Source organism: Trypanosoma cruzi, genomic scaffold, assembly GCF_000209065.1.
Source record: "Trypanosoma cruzi strain CL Brener 1047053516595 genomic scaffold, whole genome shotgun sequence".
Classification (NCBI taxonomy): Eukaryota; Euglenozoa; class Kinetoplastea; order Trypanosomatida; family Trypanosomatidae; genus Trypanosoma; species Trypanosoma cruzi.
In genome coordinates, this window is record NW_001849440.1 from 1 (window position 1) to 17,696 (window position 17,696).

Genomic DNA, 17,696 nt, shown 5'->3' on the forward strand with positions numbered 1-17,696 from the left:
CTCACGCTGGTCACTTGAATCTTTGAAACTTCTGGAGCATGCAAAGTGTGAATCGGACCCAAAGAGACGACAGCTCTGCAGATGTCGTGGTACAACTTCAATTATGGTAAAGAACGTGCGAGTCTTCCTCCTCCGAGGTCGGTGCCGTCACACTTTGATGCAGTGAATGATCCGAAGGCTATTCATAAATGGAAATTGGAGGAGTTTTTTTGTGATCACAAACAGGATCCCGTTCCAGTGGATGTACAATATGACTTGCTGTAGGACGAAGAGTCGTCGTGGGCTTGGAAGCATGCAGCTCAAAAGAAACAAAACATTGAGATTCTTCATGAACTAAGTGAATTGCCATAATATCTGTGGGCGACTCAGTTTTTGAGTGCTGGCTTTTCCTTATCTGTGTTCCCTTGGTGTTGTTCTCCAGTTTATTTCTGTTATTGTTTATAATATTTTGTTGTGTAGATGAAACTTTCATTTTTTCTTTTTTTTTTTACATATCCTTTTTGTTGCTGTTTCTTCTTCTTTTGGGTCGCGTGGTCACAACCCTGCAGTTGATTTACATCGACTGCCCTCTATCCTGGGCGCTGCGCACACGGGGAGTAGACGACACACGTACACGTCGGCACGCACTCCAGCCATAGCGAGAGGCAAGATAAGAGCAAAGCAACAAGGAAAGTAGAGGGGGGGAAATAGTGCACCATGCGCAAGTTTGTGGTGCCACGTTTTTCTTCTTTACCGTATTTTTTGTCTGTACTTTTGAGCGGCACACGGTGCTGTTCGTCTCTTTCCTCATCTGGAAACTCCGGTTGCAGCAGCAACAATGGGACTGCAAGTGGACCCACCATCGCACCGAAAAAACCAAAGCGACGTATATCCACAAATATAGACGCTTCTTCCCTTCTTGATCGTGTCCCTCGAGATCCTGGGGCTCATGCAGAGTTCTCAACAGCCGAGCTGGAACGCAAATTGGAAGAGTGGTCGAATATGAACCCACAGCAACTTCAAGAGCTTTATGATCGCCTAGAGAAGCAGGAGGAGGAGGAGAGCCGCGTACTCACGGAGGACTCATTGTATCAAATGGATGTGTCAATGCGGGACCGCTCTCGAGCCGCTGTGCGTGTCTTTTGGAAGGATGTGAATGTAGGACCTCTTGATGGTCATGAGGGGTGGTATACTGTCCTGGTAGATGGACGTAAAGTAAAGGCATTTGAGTCCACGCATGTTCTTGCAATTCCGAACGAGGCAATGGCATACTGCTGTGCGCAGGAGTATGCGGAGCAGTCTGGGTATTTGAACAAGCTCTTGATGCCTATGACGGACATGTGCAGTGGAGCACTAACTGTTTCCCCTCAGATGATTGCGCTGCGTGTGGACTATTTGATGTCTTTTTATCAGAATGATAACATTTACTTCCGTGCTGCCCCCATTGCGGAAGAGCAGGATCGTGTCATTGGACCCATTGTGGATTGGTTTTCACGTGCCTTTAATGTGGAAGTGCCAAGAATTGTGGGCATTGGTCATCCACACATTCCTATAGGCTCCAAACTTAAGGTGCGAGATGCGCTCCTGGCCATGTCCATGAATCCATATCAGATTGTTGCGCTCTGTGTTGCGGCTCAATTCACCAGCAGTCTACTCCTTCCTCTTGCAATGTTTAATTCTGTTGTTGATCTTCCAACGGCGTTGTCAATCAATTCTTTGGAGGAGAGGCATAACACCTCTACTGAGGGAGCCATTCAAGGATATCACGACATCAGAGACGCGGATGTTGTCACAAAGCTGTGCGCATGCGCTGTTACCTGGCAGTTGATGAAAGGAATCTCACTTTCAAAGTGTCTGGAGGTGGCGCGCATTAACGTTGAGAATGAGGCTCTTTGATGCGACAGGGCGTCAATGGTTGCCGTTGAGACGCTAAAATTATGTTGCCATGAGAGAGAGGGAGAGAGAAGGAAAAGAGGATGGATAGATGAATGTGTTTTCTTGGTGGTTAAGATACATAAATATAAATAACTGTTTCTCACTGAGGAGTTGTGGGAGGGGAGAAGATGGGTGAGTGGATACATGGTGTGTGCTTCTGCAAACATATCTGAGATTCGGTTATTTTCTCTTATTTGCCGCTTTTTTTTTTTTCTTTTTTTGTCTTTTGCGGGGTTGTTGGGGCTTGTTGGACGTTCTCTCGTGGATTCGGTAGCGCAATTAGTTAAAAGTTCTCTCTTAATTTGATTTTGTGTGTAGTCCTTTTTTGTCCTTTTCTTTTTTTTTTGCTCGGGAGCCATCCATTGTTTTGTTGTCCCTATTGTTGGTTTTATTCCGATGCGGAGGTCCGCTGCGCGTGGCAGCGCCGCTGGGGTGGTGGGACCATGTCGCAGTCGTCCCCAGCAGCAGCTGACGGCATCGCCTTCACACGCAACCGTCGTACGGGGAGCACCTGAGTCGTACGGCATGGTAGTTGATAGTCACGAGGTACATGAAGAGATACGTGATCTCTCTAAACGGGTAAAGGGGGTTATTGAGGGAAATTTTCAGAAAAATGCCACTTCAGAAGGCCAAGTTCTTCAGGGCATCCGTCGCTTTGGCCCATCCGCACAATCCAAGAAGATTCTTAACCGGGAGAATGAGGCTGCAATGCTGGCCTTAAAGACAGGCGTCTATGCTGTCTGGCGATGTGATGAGCCCAAATTGTCAGGGGCTAATACGGACTTCTGTGCACGGATTGGGTACCAGCATCGTTGCTTTTGTGGGCATTCACTTGAAGAGCACGCCACGCTGAAACCGTCACGGGGTTGCGTGCCGGCACCCCGATGTCAAGCATGCGCATGTGGCGGTTTTAACTACGTGCCAAACGAACTAGAGGAGATTGGGGAGGGATGGCTGTCGCGAAGACGTAGTTGGGACCCATTAAAGTGGTCCGCCAAGTGTCGTTGCGGCCATGGGCATAAGCAGCATGATCCACAAAAGCGTCACTGTAAGGAGTGCGGTTGTGGTGGGTTTACGAGTCATTTTTTGTGTGTCGTGTGTGACCGCGATGGCGAGAGCCATTCGACGGTTTTTGAGTTGGAGCAGGACCGTCTCAAGAAGGGTTTGCCTGTACGTGAAGCATTTTTCCCCCTGATGGCACTCGACTGGTCTGCGCGGGAATTGGTGTTTGACGACCCAACCGGCGGCGGGGCACTCACAGCCCCGCCTCGCAACCCCGCGCTGGAGACAAACGAAACGTCTTCTTGTGACAAGCGCAATACACTGCAGCAGATCTCACTACCAAAATTGTGCCCCACATCAGAGCCAACGCCGCTGCTGCCACAACACTGCACGGGCTGCGGGGCGATATTTCGTTCTGCGCAAGTGAAGTTCTGTTCCAAGTGTGGAAAACATCGTCAGCAAAATGCACAGTGACGATTTTTTTTTTTTTTTTTTGCATGCATGCATGCGTAAGAATATCTTTTTGTTTTATCACTGGCATCTCGTTCATATATATTTTTATTTACTTGCGGATGTTGGAGAGTACTTTTTCTTTTTCTTTTTTTTTTTTTTTTTATTCTGCGTGAGTGTGCGCGTTTTACTGTTTTGTTTTTCTGCCTTTTTTTCGTTGTTTTTTGCTTTGTTGCTTTGCATGTAAAATAAAAAGACGGATGTCGTTTCTAAAAAAAAAAAAAAAAAGGTGTTCTTTTCAGTGACGATGCGGTGTTATGTGAAAATGGGTGAATGAACCTGCTACTTATGTTCAGCACCATTTATCCAGAAAAAAATTGGAATTGGAGCCGTAAATATCATCGTACACTTCTACGCGGTGCTGCAGGTACATGCGCGCACGTGTTACGTACGAAAGGGATACAAGGAGGAAAAATTGCAAAATATATATATATATGCCTTGGAAGCGGGGGGGGGAATTACGTCTCGGGTTTTATATTGGTCTTTTATTATTGTTATCATTATCATTATTTTGGTGAGCATGAAAATATTTTCCGGCACTGTGAGTGAGAGTGCGCATGTCTATTGGCGTTACAGTTTATGTTTCCTTCTGTTTTTGTCTTCTTCTTTCCTTTATTTATTTGTATTAGTTGTGATATTTCTATCCCGCACACAGACAAGAGAAGGAAAGGGAAAAAAGAGGTTTACAGGAACCTTCGAAGTCAATCAATCAATTCATTCTCACTGTGATTATATTCTTTGGTGTGAGTGTGTTTTGTTTTCCTTCTTTTATACTTCAAATCGTATATATATATATATTTATTTATTTATTTCTCTCTTTGGCATTTGAGGTGTGTATTTTTCAGCTCCGGTGTGTGTCTGACACAAACATCACTACACATACATACGTCGTTAGGCTACACGCACACTCACGCCGAGTGGACATCTAACCGAAGAGAGAGAAAATAAGATATTCATTGAGGAAGAAGTAAAGAAGGAGGATCAAAGGAATACACAGATACAAAGTGTGTTTTAACGGAGTTGGTTTGTGTTTTTATTACCAACAATGTGGCATGGTTCACGTGCTCTCCTTGTAGGCGGGGCCCATCGCACATTGGCGTCGTCTTTCTCCACGCAGGCGGCAGTTGGCGCAACGGCCATGCTTTTCCAGGCACGGTTTGCCAGTGCTAGCACCAACCCATACGCAGTACTTGGCATCAAGCAAGGCGCAACGAAGGAAGAAATCAAAAAGGCTTACCGCGTGCTTGCCCGCAAACACCACCCGGACGCACCGGGCGGCTCACATGAGAAGTTTCAGGAGATTCAGGCGGCCTACGATCAAGTAAAGAGCGGTATTTGGATTAGGCGAGATGCCGATGGAGGCTCCACGGATGCCCGTGGAGGTTCTGATGGTGGCAATCGTTACAGCAATTTCCGTTTTACAACACGTCAGCACAAGAGCAAAGTTAGTTACGACGAGTTTTACGAGGAGATGCACACAGGGAAGGTTAAGAAAAGACCCTTTGAGGATGATGACGATGCAGAAGAGGCGGCATCGAAGGATCCCCGTCGTAACCCATTTGCAGGGAATGAAGCTTTGGTCCAGGCGTGGTTTCGCGTCATTATTCTTTGGTCCGTCGTGTTTGTCTCACTGCGTACGACGCTCTTTTTGACATTCCCACCCAAGTACGAGAGCGTGCGGAGGGCGCCCATGCCGGAACGTCCGAGGAAGCCGCCACCGCCCAAACCGCTCATGAATAATTCATTGGTGGCGTGAGGACATGAACCGAAAACAAGAAAACAAAGCAAAAATAAACTGGTCGAGGAAAATATATATGCTAACAATAAAAAGCCCCCTTCTTTAGCGAAATGAGGGACGTTGGAAAGTTATATTTGTGTGGCCAAAGACCCCCAGAGTGTTCACGGCGTTAACGGAGGCAGGGCAGGGGAAGTGGACATTATGACATGGCCTTTCAATTCACGCAATCAAATATAGCACGTTCTTAATTATTGCTGAGACTTGCAGAACTCCCGAGTTGTACGTTTTCATATTATTTTTTTTTTTATCTCTGGTTCTTCTTTGGTCCCAAAGTATGAAAGCCGCAAAACAGCTGGGCCGCGTTACGCAGTGGGCTATAATATGCTTTTCCTCTCTTTGTGTTTGTCTTTTTCCCGTCGTACGCGTGTGTCATGCTGCTGGCGTGTCTTTTTTTTTTTTCTTTTTTCTGGATGTGAACGTGCCTGTAAGTTTTTTGTGTTTTTTCCTTTTTTTTCTTTTAAGAGAGTTTGCTTTTGCCCTGTTGGCTGCTTGAAATTTGAGGCACGTTGACAGGTGATAGGTTGTCCAGCACTCCGCTCTTCAGTGGGCATTTGTCGTTTTTGTTTTCTCTTTGGAAGAAGACTCTCCGTGCACGGGGCGTGTCAGTGCACAAAACCGTCCGTCGTCAATCGTTATTGCCGCCGTGTGGAGCATAAATCGCCGCTGTTCCAACGCCCCGGCCAGCCGCGAGGTTATCAAAAAGGAATTTGAGATTTTTATTAGCAAAATAGTCGGAAGTGTAGAAACAGAGGCAAACGGCAATAAAAAAAAAAAATGATGGATCGAACACGACTTTTTTTGGCGGCGGAGTTCAAGCAAAAGTCCCGCTGGTCAAGCGTTTGGCCCAACATGCATTACGGTGCCATGTACCTTAGTTACAGCATTGGCCGAAAGCTTCCTATGAAGGGGGTGAATTGGGTCACGCGGGAATCCAACCGTTTGACGAACTTCTCAAACCGATACCAAGCCGTTATTAACGACATTGACGTGAAGAAAACTGAAGAGGAACTTGGCATCACTCTGCAAGATATCCGTTGGAATGATCACCGCCGCATTTACTGGAAATGCTCCTTTTGCGGTTCCTCCTACCGCAAGAGTGTCAGTGTGCGCACGAAGTTTCATGCGGGATGCAACTTTTGTAAGGGTAGGTATCCTTCCGAAGTCTTACGCGAACAGCATCAGAGTTTGTCGCTTGCAGCGTCTGCACCGGAGCTGATAAAACAGTTGAAGGAGACGGATAAAAAGGATAATTTAGGGTCGCTGGCCCTCACGAGCAAATTTCGCGCAGAGTGGAAATGTCAGAGCTGTGGCGGTTCGTACCGCGCGAGCGTACGCAGTCGCACAGGTATGGTGGAGAATGGTCAATGCCCGCTGCATCCAAACATTGTCGACTGGTCGGCGTACTGTCCGTCGTGTTCATGGAGGCCAAATATGGAGGCTATTGCGGAGGAGGTGCAGCGCACCGGCCAGTTCCTTGGATTAGAAGCAGAATCGAGGAAAATTGCGTCGGCACCGCCAGCGCGTATCCCACGCCGCAAGAAGTTGGTCTCCTGAGCCAGTCGTTTTCTTCTTCTCTCCCCTACTTGAGAGGGTACGGATCTTACCACAATTACCGCAGTTATTTGCATATTCCCATTGCTATTGCTCTCTTGGTGTGTTGTGGTGGTCCCATGGCCTTTTTCTCAGCTCATTCTTTGTCCTTTTTTAGAAAGAAGGGACGAATTCCTGTTTTTTTTTTTTTTTTTTTTGCCTTTTTTCCGTTTTTTCTTCTTTTTCTTGTGTGTGTGTTTTCTTTTGAGTTGCATTTCAAATTTGGCTTGCCAAAACCAAAGGCTGTTCATTGAAGAGACAGTTTGTGACGATGTCAAGCCGATTTTTTCAGAAGTACTTTCTGCGATGTGGTCACTGCCAGTCCATTCAACGGCACGCAAAAGGATACAGGCCGATTCCGAATCCCATCCTCTTTGACGCGGATGCGCATTGCCGTAGTTACCACCGTGAGCAGCGCGAGTGCACCGGGATGTCAGGGTATGTCGTGACGTGCCGTTGCGAGAAATGCCACCGCATCCATTCATCGTGGGAGGTAGTAGACTTTCAGGAGTTTCTTGACGCGAAGGGCTCGATGAGCCCCGAGAAACGGAAGGCACTCCTGTGGCCCCCAGCAGGAACTCCCTCCGCGACAAAAATGTTGAAGTAGGCGTGCCGATGAAAACGATGGGCGGGTACTTAATGCGTCTTCTCGGTATATCGCTGTTGTTGTGGTTGTATTTTTTGTTGTCGTTTTTTGTGGCACTATTTTTTTTTTTTTTTTTTCTCTCTTTTTTGTACTTCTTTTTTTGGGAGGAGGTGGTTTGCTTTTTTTTTTTTTTTGTGTAGCTGTTTTCTGTTTCACTTCTCTATCATCATTCTTGTTTCTTCTCCCCCCTCTTATTGCTGCCCCCGTCACAACGTGTGGAGAAACAAGGGTATAAGATGACCGTCGGAAATGAACGGCAGCAACGTGTTGCTGCGAGTTTTGCCCGCCAGTATTACACACTGATGGTGCAGATGCCGGAAAGATTGCCTTCCTTCTACACCCAAAATGCGTCCTTTAATCACATGGGACACAAGGCAACTGACATCATGGAGATCGAAGATGCCGTATCGAAGCTGTATCCCATGCAGGCTGACGCATCGGTGAAGATTCAAAGTTTGACCACGCAAACAGATGGGGACGGGCACATTCATGTGATGATCAAAGGCTCAATCACAACTCCACCAGGCATGAGCCAGGAATTTATCCATTTGGTGGAACTCATGGAGCATGAGTCGCATCCGGGCAGCTTTGGGATAGTTTCTGACAAGCGCGAAAACACTTTCGGCGAAGAGGCGCCGAGAAGGTGGGCCTTGGAAACACCCCCAATGTTTGCGAAGGAACCTGCACATGGCATCATGGAGCAGATTGAACAACCGGTCTCAACGACGGAAATGGCAACAATAGAGAATGCCACAACAAAGAAGGATGTGGAGAAACTGGAGAAGGCGGAGTCACTTGCCTCCGCAAAGGATGCATCTCCAGTTCCTGCTGCTGGTACAACTGTTCCTACGACGAGTCAGTCTCAGGCATCCAAAGATGTAGAGAAGACAACAGACAAGGCGGATCCATCTGTCCCCGCCACAACTACGGAGGTGAAGAAGCCCAAAAGCTTCGCAGAGGCTATCATGATGTCCAAACGTGTTGGACCTTCACAGGGACAAAAGACACTGCTTACGGTGCTGGCGAAGGAGAGCAGGGAACCAACAGCTTTGACTCCAGCGAAGGAGAAAAAAAAGGCGGTGGCTCGTCCAGTGGAAAAAAACGGCACGAAAACTGTTCCCAAGAACGGTGTGAATAAGAAGACGGCTGGGACACCAGTGCCAGCTAACGATGGAAAGAAGAACGGGAAGGCATTGGCTACAGGCAGCAACAGGAAAAGCAACAACAGCAACGAAGCCAATAATAAACGGAAAGACGCAGATGGTCGTGCATTGAGCCGTTTTGTGGTATTTTACGATATCATTGTAAAGGGTCTTCCCACGGACGCAACAGAACAGACAGTCCGTGATATTGTGGATCCCACCGCGCCAACTAAGCTTATCAAGGTACTTTCACGAACCGATAAAAAAGACCCAAATGTCATGCGCACCTTTGCATTTGTTCAACTGGACCACAACGCCATTAAGGAAGCTGGTGATGACGTCAAGGCGGCAGTAGCCAAGGTTTTGGCAGCTCATAAGGGGAAAAAGAGTGTGGCTGGTCATCGCATTCAGATTGACGAGGTTCGCGAGAAGTATACGGCCGCGCCTAATGATGTGGCAGTGGATGTATCTGCGTGAAAATGTCTTTGTGCGATATGTGAATTTTGAGAGAAAAACGAATAATACACACAAACACATTACACCCAAGAGGAGGGGTAAAACGCTCTTTGTTTTTCACAAAATTACACACAAGTACACATTCACATTGCACCAGGTAAGAAATGGAAGAGCTTCATTTTTGCTGCCTGCAAACATATATATATATATATATGATGTTGTACGTGGCGTGTTTGGGTTTCCTTTTTTTTCCCATTTAGAATCCCATGCTGTTCTTTTTTTCTTTTTTTTTTTTTTTTTTTTTTCCATTTTCTGTTTTGTTGTTGTCATTGTTGTTGGTTTTCTTTCCGTGCAACATATTTGTCCATATCATTTGAATTTTTGTCTGCGGAAAGAACGGTTTCCCTTTTTTTTTTTTTTTTTTTTTTTTTTTTTTTTTTTTTTACCGAGCGCACTTGTCCTACTGTTTTTGTGTGAAGTTGGTGTATTTCTTGAGATGAGACGCCCTCATTGCTACAGAGGGGTGGTCTGATGCCAATGCGGAGGATATGAAGGGAGGGGAGCGAATTGACAAGAAGGGCAATCTGTCTGCCTGCGTAGGGTAGAGCGGGGGGAATATATATATATATATATGTGTCTTTGAGACTATTTAGGCGTAAAACCAAATGTATTATTTAATCATAATAATCATAATTTATAAAAGGAAACGACGGCTATGTTATAAATACATGTAAGGGGGGGAAAAAAAAGTTAAATTGTGTGAGGAAGAGGCGGATATTTGCGGCAATGTTTGAGGAAATTAGAGCGTATCCGCTGGCAGTGCTTCAAAGACATTTCAACCTCTTTTCTACGCCTTTTTTTTTTTCTCTTTTTCCCTCAATCTGTGTTTTTGGAGGGGAGGAGGCCCACCGTTGGCAACGATATAATACATATTTATGTCTCTGCGTCTGCGTCTGCGTCTGTGTGTGTGTGTGTGTGTGTGTGTGTGTGTGTGTGTGTGTGTGTCATGCGCCCCCCTCTCACTCTTTACGAATGTGTGGATGATGAGACAGTGCGGAAGAAAAAAAAAAAAAAAAAAAGAGAAGCGAAAGGATCGGTAAAAATAACAATAGAAACGTCGATAAGGAAAAGGAAGGAAAAAACAAAAGAAAAGAAAACGGGCAAATTCCGTAAGGAACAGAAAAAAAATAATAATAATAATAATGATAATAATGAAACGAAAAATAAAAATAAAAAGAGGGGGATTATTAACGAGAGTTGGGAAGGAAACGGGGAAGAGGAGAGGAGCAATGAAAGAAAATGTGGTGTTCTACGGGACTTCTTCTTTTGTTGTTGTCGTTGTTCTTCTTATCTCTGCGGACGTGCGACTGGTGATGTGAAGGCCAGAGAAAAGATGGATAGATGACACGCGAAGGTGCAGAGGCGCACGTGGCAGAGAGAGTGGGTGGGGGAATTTTCAGATTTGAGGGGATGATGGAGTAAATTAGGAGCCTGCCCGGTGAGTGTTAGAGTTGGTGCTGGTTTATTTTGTTATTATTATTATTTATTTTTTTATTTTTTATTTATGGTCCCTTTCATTTCTTTTCTGTTAGCTTCCCCTCTGCTGTTTATTCCCGTCTCTTCACGCAGTTGAGGATACTGGCGGGTGTTACTTTTCGGTATATATTTGTTTTTCAATCTTCTTTTCCCCCTTCATTCAGTGAAAGGAGGACGCAAGTGGGGATGAGTGAAGGAGTGGGGACAAACCAGACACACACGAAAACGTAGTGTGGGGCCTGTGTTGGGAAACGGGGCGCGGGCACTGTTATTATTATCATCATTATCATAATAAAACTCATTATGACTGTAATTGTTGTTGTTGTTGTTGTTGTTGTTTCTAATCAGAGCGCTCTAAGAGCAGGGCACCATGCATAAAGGGGGGAAAAACGAGGAGCTGGAAAGAGTGTGCAAGTATGCATACATGTGTACGTGTATTTGCATGTTTGTGCGTGTGTGCGTGTTTCCGTGTGCAGGAATTCAGTAAGGTGGAAGACGCAGGCAAAAAAGGGGGCGGGGAGGGCGGCACACACCCGCAACACTGAGAAAGAAGAAGGGTTTTTAAGAAAAATTAAATTAAAAATCAATGGAAAGACGTAAAGGACTCTTTAGAAAAAAAAAAAGAAAAAAAAAAGAAAGGATGCATCTCAAGTATAAATGACTATTTTGTGCCTCCCCCGAAGGATGTGTCTGAGCTGGAGCATTGCGGTTGGCAAACAAACCCACCTGTTTAACCCTTGTTTTTTTGTTGTTGTTTTTTGTGCGTGTGTGTGTCTGTTTTTTCCCGTCTTTATTCATTTTTGTATTCTTGCATTTATGAACTGCAGCAATTGAACTATTTTATTTTATTTTATTTTTTTCTTTTTCTTTTTATTTTTTTATTTGTGTGTGGTTAGGAGGGCTCTGGAGGTTACATCTATACACTTACGTATATCCCGGGGAAGTCTGCGGGGCAAATACTGGGCCTTCATGCGTGAATGCTGCATTCCTCCCGGAGGCTTTTTTTAGTGGCGTTTCTTCCACGCGTGGTCATCCTCGGCGTGACGGGTGGCATCGGAAGCGGAAAGTCCGTGCGATGCAGTCACTTGCTGAGGTTGGCGCAGTCACGTGCACGGCAGCCCATATATTCTTTTACGGCTCACACCATCAGTGCCGACAAAATAGGCCATGATATTTATTCTCCAGGAAAGCCGTGCTACTACGATGTGATTGACGCATTCGGAAAAGGAATTCTGCAGGATACGAAGTCGGAGGAGATGTCAGGCACTTCACATTCCTCCCACAGCGAGCCATTCATTGACCGAAAGAAACTCGGCGGTTGCGTGTTCTCAGAGCCACATTCAAGAGAATTACGGAAACTCGACAATATGTGTTGGCCGCACATCCATGAGGCAGTTGAAAAGGAAATTGAATTGATGTCGAGGGATGCAATTTCCAAAAACAAATCTGTACTTTTAATTATACTGGAAGCCGCACTTCTCACGGAAAGCAGTCTGCTTTCACTCTGTGACGATGTGTGGATCATGACTTGTGCCAAGGGCGTTGCGGTACGGCGTGTGATGGATCGTAATGACTTGACGGAGGCGCAGGCGGAGGCCCGCGTTGAAAGTCAGGGTAGTGTCGAAAAGAAATTGGATTTTCTCAAGAACATAAAGTTCAAGGGTGAGGTGTTGGTATTTGACACGACGAACGATTCCTTGGAGGAGGGATTAAAACGCGTCACAATCGCCTTTGACGAGTACTGGTGTCGGAAGTTGGAGCCGTTGCAGAAGGACCCGGATGAGGAAAGCAGCCCGTGGTAGCCCAGCTGGAGCGGACAGATCATGTAGTGAAGGATAAGAGATGCATGGCTTTAATGCAAATAACGCGAGTAAAATAGTGACGAATTTCATTATCATTATTTTATTTTTATTATTGTTTTTCAAATATGAAAAAATGAAAAATAAAAAATAAATAAGGAGGCTTCAAAGCAAATATTCGTGCTATCTATCTATGTAGATTGATTGATATATGCACAGTTTGTATTTCTATCTTTTTCAGCTTTTAGCTATGGTGTCTGTTAAGCAAAAACAGTAGCGAAAACTGTTACATTTCTCAAGTTGTTTTTTTTTTTTTTTTTTTTTTTGTGTGTGTGGTTTCCTTTTGTGCGTTGTGTGAGATGATATATATATATATATATATATTGTTATTATTTTGTCTGAGAGCGACTGTGTGTGTTTGTGTGTGTGTGTGTGGGCATTCATTGCCGCGCGTAGTTTACAAAACTCCCATTACCCCCCTTTGATATATATATATATATATATTTTGTTGTTGTTGTTTTTCTGGTGGAGACGTTTGTCTTTCGTACGAATGGAGCTGTTGGGGGCGCGGTTTTTTTTTTTTTTATTATTATTTTGTTGTTGTTGTTGTTGTTGGGGGAGGTGGGTCTCTGCTGTTTTTTGTTTGTATGATTATATATTGTTTATGTTTGTCCTTTTCTCTCTCACATGCAGCGAGGAGGCGGTACGGTCACCAACGGCAAAAGAGGGTGCGTAGAAACACAAACAAATACCAAAGCATTCGTCCATACAAGAAACCAGAACGGTGGGGAGGTGGGGGGGAGGGGAAAAAGGGGAAGGGGCGTCATTCATCTGCTCCGCCAATATGTCAACGATCGAGGAACTGCGGCTTGCGATAGAAGAGGAGAACAGACAGCACCAGCAGACGATGGAGATGATACTGCGGCAACGGGAGACGCTGCAAGGTGTTCTTGAGGAACAAAGGCAATCCTTTCAAGAGCTTATTGCACGGGTGACGAAGTTGCGGGTTTTGAAGGCGGAACTTCTTTCGATGAGTTCGGACGCTGCTGTCCAAGAACTTAAATTTGATACGGGAAGCAAAGGGGTGGACGAACTGCTTTACACCATACAGGACAATCTGGAGGGGACGGCGCTGACAGGCGACACACTACTGAACAAATTCTACAAGGCTGCTCAACAGATTCTGAAGACGTGCACTTCCAGTAAGAAATCTGTTTTTTCTAGCGGCAGTTCAGGAATGCGGAGCAGTGACATTGCGTTTGTGACGCGCAACGAAATTCGTGGCACACAACTTTGGGCACAAAAGCACTGCAAGAAATGCTTCACCTGTGATGGGAAGCGATTGAATTTGCAGCCGGGGGAACAGGTGGATGAAAAAAGTGTGGGTCTCGCTCGATTACCGGATCTTAGCAGAATTCCCGGAAAAGATTTTTACAAGTCATCCATTCGGTTTTTGAGAAAAATGTCTGGAGAGCGCACGCTTGAAGTTTTTCGTTTCTCGGCGGTTGTGGCCATGCGAGGTAAAAATGGGATTCGTCTCACAGATTCTTTTGCGACTGCCAAGAGAGTGACAGATGTTATTACGGCGTTGGTTAAAAAGGCATTGGCCACCGCGGAGGAAGAGGCAAAAAAGGCACCATGGAATGAGGAGGCCACAAAGAATTTGTTACTTTCTGGTGCAGTGGAGGTATTTTTACATTCTTTGGATGCAAATATCTCCGTCACGGTGGCCTCGTCAAACGAAACGCATGTGATGGAGGCAAACTGTACCCCCATGAATTTTACAGTTGCGATCTTGGCACCAACTTACATTCCGACTGTCGCAACACTTCTTGAGCTGCTATCTGATGCTGAGCAGCGTGCATACTTTGCGAAGTATATTGTTCAACCCCTGGCGGAGCGGATTGGTAAATTTCTGGACATGATTGACGTTGTTACCTTTTACACCCGTGTGGCAATTAACACCGTGGATGCACTCTTTCGCATGACAAAGGCACAGTGGTTTGCAGACATTCTTGGGAAAGGCTTCCCAAAAAGTGAAAAATCCGTCCCGCAAGAGAAGATGGCGAAGAAGGTGCACGCCGTTTTATTGGCTCTGTCAATATTTGGTACCAGTGTGGAGGTTAATTGCGCGCTCCCACCTCCAGGTGATATAACTGACACCGCTAGCATCAAAAACTTTCTTTTAAATATTGCAGAAAGCTTTCTGAGATTGCTCATTGCACCCAGCCCGTACAGGATTCCGCCAATGAATGATCCAAAGAGCGCTAATTTGATTGTAAGCTTGCTGAGAGCGCCCACCGTTTTTTTGGAAATTCTTAATAGTACCTTTAGTAGTAATCGCCGTCTGCCCTCCACGGCTCGCGTTGGTGTTGTGGATTATCTCGCTTCGCCAAAGGCTAAAATCCGTCATGGCCTGAGGCTCTTTTCAGAGATCATTGTGGATGTATACCGCCCGTACGCCCCGAATACAGGGGTTGTCATTGCGGATGATAATGGCAAGTCTGGGAAGCCAAAGGCCACAGGCTGTACCCCTATTTCAGATATGCCACGTGACATTGTGCGTGCGAATGTAGAAGTGGCAGATTGGGCGGAGTCCCTCATGAAACGGTTGCTGTCGTTTCGAAAAAATTCAACGCTGGAGACAGAGTTGACCCAAGGTGGGAAGGAACTCATACGACGTGTAATGGAGGTGGGCGATGGCACGGTCTTTTCAGCGTTTTTAAAGGACGTGGAGGCGCTGGAGGTGGAAATGGTCAAAATGTTGGATGTGTGCGTGGACGTTTGGTTACCGTTTGGCTCTGGCGCTGTGGATATGGTGGATTGCCCAAGTGAACTCCTGTACGTTCGCCTGGAACGGAGCCGCCATAACTAGTCGAAGAAAAGAAGGAGATGATGTGTATGCGACACAAGGAGGCTTTGGTCGAACTGCGTTTCCTTTTCTTTTTTTTTTTTTTTTTTTTTTTTTTTTTTTCATTTGTCTGATGATTGAGATATATATATATATATTTTCACTTTTTCGTTACTGCGGTGAGTTGCCTGTTTTGATACTCTCTAATAGTGAATGAGGCTTGCCGCTCGCAGATGTGGAAATTGTTATTTCTCTTTCCTTGTCCTGTTGTGCCCTTTTTGTTTGTTTGTTTGTTTGTTTGTTTTCTTTGCTTTGCGGATACATGGAACTGCTTGCGAGCGCGTGTTTCCGTTTCTGTGCGTGAGGGGAGGATCGGAGCGTGGACATGCGAGGCAGCGGTCCCACGGAAGCGAAGGCGGCCACAAAAAAGAAAAGAAAAATATATAAATATATGAAAAATAAATTTAAAAAGCAAAAAAAAAAAGAAAAAAAAAGAGACTAATACAAATGTGAGTTACTGACCTTTTATATATTATAATTATTATTATCTTCCATTCTTCTTCTTCTTTTGCGTCGCACTGTTTGCCATACCAACGATTGTCTCGTCATTGATGTTGCCGCCAGCGGTCTCCGCACACAAATTGGCGATTCGCCTCTTTTTTTTTTTTTTTTTTTTTTCATTTTAATGCTTTTGTTGCTGTTGTCTCTATCTTTTTTTCCTGCACTTACACATGGAATTTGTTTTTTTGCAGGAAACGATAGTGGGGAGTCACTTGAAGTAACGAGAAGGAAAGGAAAGTGCAGGCGGAAAGCCGGATAGAGACATAAATACAGAGAGGGGGAGAGAAAGAGAGAAATAGAGAGAAACGGGACAGAAGGGGAAGAAAATTGCGCGTGTTTCTGTTCCCGTACCTGGACACCAGTCACACACCCCTGTAGAAGCATACACGACGAACTGCCTGTGAACGATAAGGGGTGGAAAGGGGACACAAGGGAAAGGAAGCTCAGCACGGGGGAAACACACCCACGGCAAAGGAGAATAGCAGCAGGGAGAGATTCCGGTAAAGATTAATGTCGCTCAATCTCGCTGAGGCCGCTGATGAGCGCAGCCAAAGGGAGATGGAAAAATATTTAGTGGAGCGTGTGGCTGGTCAGGGAACATTTGGTACGGTGCAGCTTGCTCGTGAAAAGAACACTGGGGTGAATGTAGCGATTAAAAAGGTCATTCAAGATCCGCGATTTAAAAACCGTGAATTGCAGATCATGCAGGACTTGTCACGCCTTCGTCATCCGAATATTGTACTGTTAAAGAATTATTTTTATACGGTTCTAGGAGATCACCGACACAATGACGTGTATCTCAATGTTGTCATGGAGTTTGTACCGGACACGCTGCACCGTGTATGTCGAGCGTATTATCGCCGTCTTGCGAGTCCACCCATGATATTGGTGAAGGTCTTTATGTATCAACTGTTGCGGGGTATTGCGTGCCTCCATCTGCCTGCTGTAAATGTTTGTCACCGTGACATCAAACCGCATAACGTTCTTGTGGATGAGTCTACAGGCGATCTGAAACTGTGTGACTTTGGGAGTGCAAAGAAACTCTCACCATCGGAGCCAAATGTGGCGTACATTTGTTCTCGTTACTACCGTGCCCCGGAACTTATATTTGGAAATCAGTACTATTCCACAGCAGTGGATGTCTGGTCTGTTGGCTGTATTTTTGCGGAGATGTTGTTGGGTGAGCCGATATTTTGCGGTGAGAATACTTCTGGGCAGCTTCGAGAGATTGTAAGAGTCCTTGGGCGTCCCTCAAGGGAAGAATTACACAAGTTAAGCACCAGCAATGTGGAGTTAAATGTACCCACGAATAAATCAACTCCTTGGGAAGACGTCTTTAAGCGCCCACTTCCCGCTGAGGTGTACGATTTATGTGCAAAAATATTTAAATACCTTCCAGAGCAGCGCATAACTCCTCTGGAGGCGATTTGCCATCCATTTTTTGATGAACTTCACGATGCCACGGTGAAGTTGCCGAGCGGCAATGCTTTACCGGCACATTTGTTTACTTTTCTACCGGAGGAAATCAATGAGATGACGGAGGCCCAACGCTCGCAATTGGTTCAGAAGTGAGCAACGGAATACACCGACGGGGGCAAAGAGAAATGACGTGGGGAGAAGGGCGGGTGGACGGAATAATATAGAAATTGGGTGAGTTTAGGTGAGACTCACAAAAAAAAAAAAAAAAAAAAGAAAAGGAAATGTATCAATGGTGCGGTGAATGCAAAAGTTAATGGATTTGGGGGAGGGGGCAGAGTGCGAGCATTGGGAGGAGCAAAGAAAAGGGCATGAGAGAAGAAAAAAAAAAAAAAACCGAAAAGGAAGAGAAATTGATTTCAGAGAAGAAATGAAGCAGAAATAACTGGAGTAAGAAATGGGGAAAAACAAGAAA

The 17,696-nt window shown here is 45.3% G+C and overlaps 9 protein-coding genes and 1 pseudogene across 9 annotated transcripts, besides 28 other annotated features; all 10 read left to right on the forward strand.

Annotated features, from left to right (window-relative positions):
- Positions 1–264, forward strand: Tc00.1047053507993.5 (annotated as a pseudogene; the record flags this gene model as incomplete).
- Positions 1–17,696: part of a sequence feature (heterozygous, Esmeraldo-like haplotype) that runs on past the window's edge.
- Tc00.1047053507993.10 (hypothetical protein, conserved) lies at positions 697–1,875 on the forward strand (the record flags this gene model as incomplete). Its single annotated transcript, XM_815503.1, has 1 exon — positions 697–1,875. One exon carries the CDS (start codon positions 697–699, stop codon positions 1,873–1,875), a length of 1,179 nt encoding a protein of 392 aa, XP_820596.1.
- Positions 2,311–3,390, forward strand: Tc00.1047053507993.20 (hypothetical protein, conserved; the record flags this gene model as incomplete). The annotated part of the gene is made up of 1 exon (XM_815504.1): positions 2,311–3,390. The coding sequence occupies one exon, from the start codon at positions 2,311–2,313 to the stop codon at positions 3,388–3,390; it is 1,080 nt and encodes a 359-aa protein (XP_820597.1).
- Positions 3,503–3,531: a microsatellite.
- Positions 4,210–4,238: a sequence feature (AT_rich).
- Tc00.1047053507993.30 (hypothetical protein, conserved) lies at positions 4,472–5,182 on the forward strand (the record flags this gene model as incomplete). Its single annotated transcript, XM_815505.1, has 1 exon — positions 4,472–5,182. The coding sequence occupies one exon, from the start codon at positions 4,472–4,474 to the stop codon at positions 5,180–5,182; it is 711 nt and encodes a 236-aa protein (XP_820598.1).
- Positions 5,999–6,778, forward strand: Tc00.1047053507993.33 (hypothetical protein, conserved; the record flags this gene model as incomplete). The annotated part of the gene is made up of 1 exon (XM_815536.1): positions 5,999–6,778. The coding sequence occupies one exon, from the start codon at positions 5,999–6,001 to the stop codon at positions 6,776–6,778; it is 780 nt and encodes a 259-aa protein (XP_820629.1).
- Positions 6,953–7,002: a sequence feature (T-rich).
- Positions 7,086–7,421, forward strand: Tc00.1047053507993.36 (hypothetical protein, conserved; the record flags this gene model as incomplete). Its single annotated transcript, XM_815537.1, has 1 exon — positions 7,086–7,421. The coding sequence occupies one exon, from the start codon at positions 7,086–7,088 to the stop codon at positions 7,419–7,421; it is 336 nt and encodes a 111-aa protein (XP_820630.1).
- Positions 7,520–7,562: a sequence feature (T-rich).
- Tc00.1047053507993.40 (hypothetical protein, conserved) lies at positions 7,697–9,079 on the forward strand (the record flags this gene model as incomplete). The annotated part of the gene is made up of 1 exon (XM_815506.1): positions 7,697–9,079. One exon carries the CDS (start codon positions 7,697–7,699, stop codon positions 9,077–9,079), a length of 1,383 nt encoding a protein of 460 aa, XP_820599.1.
- Positions 9,331–9,363: a microsatellite.
- Positions 9,465–9,502: a microsatellite.
- Positions 10,019–10,063: a microsatellite.
- Positions 10,116–10,142: a microsatellite.
- Positions 10,242–10,294: a sequence feature (A-rich).
- Positions 10,580–10,648: a sequence feature (T-rich).
- Positions 10,908–10,933: a microsatellite.
- Positions 11,207–11,232: a microsatellite.
- Positions 11,431–11,478: a sequence feature (T-rich).
- Positions 11,572–12,396, forward strand: Tc00.1047053507993.60 (hypothetical protein, conserved; the record flags this gene model as incomplete). Its single annotated transcript, XM_815507.1, has 1 exon — positions 11,572–12,396. One exon carries the CDS (start codon positions 11,572–11,574, stop codon positions 12,394–12,396), a length of 825 nt encoding a protein of 274 aa, XP_820600.1.
- Positions 12,491–12,551: a sequence feature (AT_rich).
- Positions 12,697–12,719: a microsatellite.
- Positions 12,756–12,777: a microsatellite.
- Positions 12,803–12,828: a microsatellite.
- Positions 12,878–12,897: a microsatellite.
- Positions 12,965–12,987: a sequence feature (AT_rich).
- Positions 12,988–13,008: a microsatellite.
- Tc00.1047053507993.70 (hypothetical protein, conserved) lies at positions 13,238–15,268 on the forward strand (the record flags this gene model as incomplete). The annotated part of the gene is made up of 1 exon (XM_815508.1): positions 13,238–15,268. The coding sequence occupies one exon, from the start codon at positions 13,238–13,240 to the stop codon at positions 15,266–15,268; it is 2,031 nt and encodes a 676-aa protein (XP_820601.1).
- Positions 15,327–15,367: a microsatellite.
- Positions 15,522–15,548: a microsatellite.
- Positions 15,668–15,742: a sequence feature (A-rich).
- Positions 15,768–15,792: a sequence feature (AT_rich).
- Positions 15,901–15,922: a microsatellite.
- Tc00.1047053507993.80 (protein kinase, putative) lies at positions 16,316–17,377 on the forward strand (the record flags this gene model as incomplete). The annotated part of the gene is made up of 1 exon (XM_815509.1): positions 16,316–17,377. The coding sequence occupies one exon, from the start codon at positions 16,316–16,318 to the stop codon at positions 17,375–17,377; it is 1,062 nt and encodes a 353-aa protein (XP_820602.1).
- Positions 17,477–17,506: a microsatellite.
- Positions 17,574–17,696: part of a sequence feature (A-rich) that runs on past the window's edge.